This window comes from Diceros bicornis, chromosome 15, assembly GCF_020826845.1.
Source record: "Diceros bicornis minor isolate mBicDic1 chromosome 15, mDicBic1.mat.cur, whole genome shotgun sequence".
Taxonomy (NCBI): Eukaryota; Metazoa; Chordata; class Mammalia; order Perissodactyla; family Rhinocerotidae; genus Diceros; species Diceros bicornis.
In genome coordinates this window covers 3,228,464-3,235,907 of record NC_080754.1, presented here as the reverse complement: position 1 = coordinate 3,235,907, position 7,444 = coordinate 3,228,464, and the positions used below count along the sequence as shown (strand labels likewise).

The 7,444-nt window shown below is 37.1% G+C and overlaps 1 protein-coding gene across 1 annotated transcript; it reads right to left on the bottom strand.

Moving 5' to 3' along the window:
* Nucleotides 1-6,258: 6,258 nt before the first annotated feature.
* Nucleotides 6,259-7,188, bottom strand: LOC131415053 (olfactory receptor 5AC2-like; the record flags this gene model as incomplete). The annotated part of the gene is made up of 1 exon (XM_058556508.1): nt 6,259-7,188. A coding segment is annotated over one exon (930 nt), but the record flags the coding sequence as incomplete, so codon positions are not given.
* Nucleotides 7,189-7,444: the final 256 nt, after the last annotated feature.

The following is a 7,444-nucleotide window of genomic DNA, read 5'->3' as shown; positions in this document are numbered from 1 at the left end:
TATCCCTCCCAGCACCACGATGATCATGGCCAAAGCAAAAACTTTGTTTCTGATGTTGACATAAAAGGTCGGACCCAACTATGACATTGAATTTACTGCCAGCTCAGCGTGGCTTAAACAATTCAAGAATTGTTCTTCATTATATTATGTGAAAGTGAGTGGTGAGTCTGCGAGTGCTGATGTGAAGATGGTTGAAGACTTTTTGGAAACTCTAGATAAGCTGAATGTGGAGAAAAATTTCTTGCCAGAGCAAATATTCAATATGGATGAAATCTCCCTATTCTGGAAACAGATGCCTGAAAGGACTTTTATCCACAAGGAGGCCAAATCGATACCAGGTTTCAAGGCTTTTAAGGACAGGATAACAGTCTTACTTGGGGGTGATGTTGCAGGCTACAAATTGAAACCCTTTGTGATCTGGCACAGTGAGAACCCCAGGGCCTTCAAGTGTATCAATAAGCACACACTGCCAGTGCACTACAGGAGCAATAAGAAGCCATGGATGACCCAGCTCCTCTTCCAAGATGCCCTCCTGAACTGCTATGCCAGTGAAATGGAGTACTGTTTGGAAAATAACATACCTTTCGAGATTTTCCTTATTATTGATAATGCTCTCAGACATCCTCCTTTTATTGGTGATCTTCATCCCAATATCAAAGCAGTGTTTCTCCCTCCAAACACCACCTCTTTGATCCAACCAATTGATCAAGGAGTTACAGCAGCTTTTAAAGCCTACTACCTGAGGAGGACCTTTGCCCAGACTATTGCTGCAAATGAGGAAGAAGCTGAGAAGACACTGATGCCATTCTGGAAGGATTACATCATCTATGACTGCATCAAGAACCTAGCTTGGGCTTGGAGTGATGTCACCAAGAAGTGGATGAATGGCATCTGGACGAAGACACTCAAGAGGTTCATCCATGCCTTCAAAGGATTTGCCAAGGATGAGGAAGTTGCAAAAATCAACAAGGCTGTGGTTGAGATGGCAAACAACTTTAACCTTGGTGTGGATGAGGATGACACTGAGGAGCTCCTAGAGGTGGTTCCTGAGGACTTGACTAAAGAGGAGTTGTTGGAACTGGAACAGGAATGCATAGCTGAATAAGAGGCAAGAGAAAAGGAAACTGCAGGAGAAGAGAAAGAAGAAGAATCCCCAAGAAAATTCACAGTGAATGGTGTAGCAGAAGCTTTGCAGACCTCAACAAGCTCCTTGAAAAGTTTAAAAAGATAGACCCCAGCACCAAAAGATTTTCATTAATAGAGAGGAATGTTCATGGTGCATTATCTGCTTACCAGCAAATCGATGATGAAAAAAAGAAACAAACCAAGCAAACCACCATGGCCATATCTCTGAAAAGAGTGACACCTCCTTATGAACAGCTTCAGGCAGGTACTTCGGGAGGTATTCCAGAAGCAGGCGTTGTTACCATGGGAGATGACAGATCCTTGTGTGTTATTGCCCCTGAAGACTTTCCAGTGGGACAGATGTGGAGGAGGAAGACAGTGATACTGATGATCCTGACCCTGTGTGGGCCTAGGCTAATGTGTATGTTTGTGTCTTGGTTTTTAACAAAAAAGTTTAAAAAGTAAAAAAAATAATAAAAATTTTAAAAATAGAAAAAAGCTTATAGAATAAGGATATAAAGAAAGAAAATATTTTTATATAGTTGTACAATGTATTTGTGTTTCAAGCTAAGTGTTATTACAAGAGTCAAAAAGTTTTAAAGAATTAAAAGTTTATAAAGTAAAAAGTTACAGTAATCTGAGGTTAATTTATTATTGAAAAAAGAAAAATCTTTGTTTATAAATTTAGTGTAGCCCAAGTGTACAATGTTTATAAGTTTACATTAGTATATAGTAATGTTCTAGGCCTCCACATTCACTCACCACTCACTGGCTCACTCAGAGCAACTTCTAGTAATGGAGCAACCTCCATTCATGGTAAGTGCCCGTAGAGGTGTACCATTTTTTATCTTTTATACCATATTTTCACCATACATTTTCTATGTTTAGATATGTTTAGATACACAAGTACTTACCATTGTGTTACAATTGCCTACAGTATTCAGTACAGTAACATCCTGCACAGGTTTGTAGCCTAGGAACAATAGGCTAGACCATATAGCCTAGGTGTGTAGAGGCTATACCATCTAAGTTTGTATAAGTACACTCTATGGTGTTAGCATGATGATGAAATAGCCTAACAACACATTTCTCAGAACGTATCCCAGTCATTAAGTGACACATTACTGTATTAAAATATCCTACAACGTTTCCATTGAACTGCTGTGATTTTGTCTCAATCCAATAAAATCTTCCAATGAAATCAGATAGCCAGTATTCTATCAATAGGGTATTTTTGGTGGCATTCATAGAAACAAGTGTTCGTTTTCAGGATGAGGTGTGGTGGTAGGAGATTTATATTTAATTTCTCACCTAATTTGTCTTTTTCTCAGATTTAGTAGGATGGCTAATGCATCATGGTTCTTTAGTTCATAGATTATGTTGTCTAGCATTCTACATGCATGCCCATATATTAGATCATGCATTCAAATCTGGTTCAGCTCTTATCACATCACTCCACTCAAAAACCTTCTATGAGTCCCTAGTGCTGTTTGAACAAAGCCCCAAACCCTCAGTAAGCCATTCAAAACTTCTTCAAACTTTGTTTTCAACTTACATTTTCAGGTTCGTCTCCAAAATTTACATGTGCCGTAACTACAAAGGTGCTCAGGTTTCTCAGGATATTGAACAATCTCTAATAGGCTCTTTGTGATGAATTCCAATGCTCATAACAACCTCTTCCTACTCCATACATGTCAAATGTCCATTATCCATCCTCTTTTCATACACACACAATTATATTACAAATGGGCAATGTTGTCCTTGGTATATGAAATAAGGATGTGTTCCACTGATTTATGTCATAGGACTACTCCGGATCTGGAATTTTTCTGACCCATACAGAAATTTCAGTACAATTTTCTTGAGTAGCTAGCCTTATTAATATTATAGTCTAGGATATTCTTAACTGAACATGGCAATCATGGTGATATAAAAGCATATTCACAAGGCCTGTCCCCGTGTATCATTAGGCATAGGATGGATATACATGAAGATGGCATCCACAAAAACAAATAATAGAGAAAAGATGGAGGGGCCTGTAGATGGTAAGGTCTTGGATTATGTCACTTCTCATCCAATCAGCTGTAGCCAAGGTGGTAACCTCATGTAATGAAAACGTACACCTGGGCGCACAGACCTGCTTTAGGCTCAGTGGGGGCAGTGGGTGTAGGAGGCACTTAGAGTTGCATTGACTATTCTCCAGTACAAACATTAACTTGTATACAGGATTTTCTGGAAAACAGTATGTTAAGCAATATAAAAAGACTAGATATTGTCATCTAAGAATCATACCTCAGGAAAGACATACAGCAGAAACAGAAAAACATTGCTCATTTATTTAAAGATTTTTTTTACTCTCTGCTAAAATACAAGAATATAAATAAGAAGGTTGAAAGACATACAATGGATACCATCCTGGAAGGAAAAAAGTACAAGGAGATACAAGGAAGATACAATAAAGTTTTAATTTAATTTCATTTAAAGTCCCTTTAAAATGAGATGCCAGTAATAGAAGCCTAATTGGAAACACAGAAAATTTTCAGATGGTTTATAATTCCTAAAAATATAAATATTGTGGGGGTTTTTGGCTTTATTATTTTTTATTGATGTCACAACAGTTTATAACATTGTGAAATTTCAGTTATACATTAAAAATATATATATATATATAGGGGCCGGCCCCGTGGCATAGCAGTTAAGTGCGTGCGCTCCACTGCCGGCAGCCCAGGTTCGGTTCCCGGGTGCTCACTGACACACCACATGTCAGGCCATGCTGTTGCGGCGTCCCACATAAAGTGGACGAAAATGGGGGCACGGATGTTAGCTCAAGGCCAGTCTTCCTCAGCAAAAAGAGGAGGATTGGCATGTATGCTAGCTCAGGGCTGATCTTCCTCACAAAAAAAAAAATATATATATATATATAAATATTGTATTCATAAGTACTTCTAATAATTTTCTCATTGATATTATCTGTCAGAATAAAAATGGAAATTCATACATGCCAGAAAATTTTATCTCTGCTTATTGTGAAAATTATTGCTAAATATGTCTATATATTTAGATATTTTAATGTCAGCAGAGAGGTTACTTATCTAAAACTGCATTTAAAAGTGACTGTAATTACCTTAAAATGCTTTAAGAGGATATATATATATAGTCACATTTGTTTCTAAAATTCATGAACTTAATATTATTTAATCACAAATAATTTTTTGTATATAAGAGTCTTGCAAAGCAACTTAAGAATAATGTAGTTGAAAAATGGTTTGGTTTTATGGAAGTTTTTTAAAAGACTTACATAAGCCTCTTGCTTTACATGTGCTTCAAACTGTTTCCAAAAGACTATTATTGGAGTCAGAGCAGGCATGCAGTTACTCACTCAGTGATTATGCACTGAGGCGATGATGTTGTAGTAAATGCAACTGACACATTGCTTCATTCGACTGTAGATGAAAAACAAATCATACGTGCTGACAAATTAGCTGGGTGTTTAAAGATTTAATAATCACTTAAAAGTCGTCAGCCATATTTTTATAACATAGTAATACAAAGTCTGCCTCTTTTCCATTTTTTCAGAAAAAAATTTGAGTATTACCAATGAGCAGGACATCCTATTAGGTGTTGTGATTTATTTAACTAGAAATTGAAAAAACTGGTTAGGACATTTTATCTGAGAAATAAGTGTCCTTTATCATTTGATTACTCCACCTAAAATTTTTTTGTTTCTTTTGTTGTATAAAAAGATATTCAGCAGGGAATTGCAATCATATACAATAGAGAATACATTTTCCCTGTTCTTCATCTGGGCCAGATTCAGGACTCACACATGTGGAAAAAGAGCATTATAACAGCACAAGAGAACAGTGAGCATGTTCTCTGTGTGTGCACTGCTGTGGAGAAGGCATTGCTTCTGACTTGTTCATAATTCTCTTTCAGTTTGGCAAAGAAGACGTGGGCATAGGAGACTGTGCTATACATACAAGTAAAGTTTGAGTAAAGACAGAAAATAAAAAGAATCAGTGCATCAATAGATTCATCTGTTTGGAAATTTTATATGGCAATAAGATTTCAAAACAGAACTGATGTTTTATGTTGGAGCTACAGAATGTTAACATAAATAAAAATCACACATGAACATGTGAAACACTCGAACTAAATTCAACTCAAGAATATCCATGATATCACAAAATATGAATACAGACAATAGCAATAACAAATGAACCCCAAAATAAATGAATTCAACTCTAAATATAAAAGCTAGAAGAAAAACAAAGCAGATGGAAAAAGTTTAAAAATAGGAGAAATAAATGAATTAGAAAATAGCAAATGAAGTTAGATGTAATAAAATAAAATAGCAATGCAATCCCTGTGCAAATGTTTGATCTGGCTTACTATTGCAAACACATGCTCATATGAATAGAATACAGGAGATCCATAATATTTGAGAAGGCTGTATCTTGATATATTTCCACATCAGCAAATTCCTGAGTACCACTGAATTGTATAATGTCCTCTATGAAAGTTAGCATGTGGACTTCTAGATAAGGGAAGTTTTTAATTTGATTCAAGCCAACCTCTTTTTTTTAATTGTTGTTAGATGCACCAATTTTTAAACCTCTTCATTTTTCTTAATTTTTCTCACTTTTATTTCATAAACATTTTTCTGCCAAGAATCTAAGTTTTTATCATTTTATCATGGTGTGGTAGGGCATCACAGAGCCTTATTAACACGCAGGCCTAGCGCAGTGAGCTTGGATCAGTCATGAACTAAACAACTCGCACTTATACACCAGCCTCAGTTGCCGTCAATTATTAAATGAAATTTGGGAAAGGAGTCCGTTTCAGATAGCAAATTTTCAAAGACTAAACTTTCAGATAAAAAGGAATTACAATATTTCTAAATAAGTCAACTGTGGATGATGTGAGTCATTTCAACTGAAGTAGTAACTTCAACTGGACCCACATCCAAGTAAACATTATGTGAAGCTGGGTTCCTTTACTCCGTGCTCAGTGACCACCCTGACCGCTAGCCTCTGGTGAAAGGGCGGAACCATGGCTAATCTGCAAGACTTGGAGACTTGTTTATTCAAAGCGTGAAAAGAGAAACAATAGGAAATTTCCCTTGGGAACTGTTTACTTCTTTGCAACTCTTCTCAAGGCACCTATTACCTCTTTATTTCTCAAGCTGTAAATAAACGGGTTTAGGAGGGGAATTATAATCGTGTAAAATAGAGAATACATTTTGTCCTGATCTTCAGCTAGGCCAGATGCAGGACGCACATACATGAAGATGAAAGTGCCATAGTACAACGAGACAGAGAGCAGGTGGGCACTGCAAGTGGAGAAGGCTTTGCTTCTGCCCTTTTCAGACTTTTTTTTTAGTATGTCAAGGAGCACACAAGTATGAGAGATTATGATGGACATTAAAGTGGATATTTGTATAAAAGCTGCAAAAATAAATATCATTAGTGCATTAACAGATGGGTCATTGCATGAAATTTTGAACAGTTGTAAAATTTCACAGTAAAAATAATGTACCATGTTAGACCTGCAGAAAGTTAATCTTAATGACAAACTCACATGAATGAGGGGATGCAGAAAACCGATTACATATGACACACTTATCAACCAAGCGCAGAACCTGTTGGACATGACCACTGGGTAAAGCAAGGGGTTACACATGGCTACATAGCGGTCATAGGCCATAGTCACCAGGAGGAGACATTCCGTAGTTGCACTGGAAGCAAAAAAATAAAACTGGGTGATGCATTTAACCAGGGACATCGTTTGACTCTTGCCTAAGAAACTGACCAGCATCCTTGGAGTCACAGAGGTTGAAGTGCAAGCATCTGCAAAGGCTAATCCACCAAGGAACAGGTACATGGGCCTGTGCAGACGGGCGTCCTTCCAAATAAGAGCCATCAGTCCGAGGTTACCCCCCATGGTGGTGAGGTAGGTGACCAGGAACACCAGGAACAGGGGGACCTGCAGCCCTGGACACTCTGTAAGTCCCGTGAGAACAAACTCGGTCACCAGCGTCTTGTTTCCTTCTGACTTGTCAACATTTGATCACTGTAATGAGAAAATATGACAAAGACGATCACCAAAGATAGCACAAATCAGTGGCATTTTATTTGAAAATTAAATGATACCCTAGTGTTGTTTCCCATTTAATGAGTAGTTTTTAAAGTTTAACTTTCATCCTTTAGTAAGTCTGTTTACAAATTCTGTGTTCTCTGACCCTGAATTTGGAAAAAAACTGAAATCAATGCAAACATTTGAGGCAATTTTAAAATTACATGGAAGACCATTGCATGTG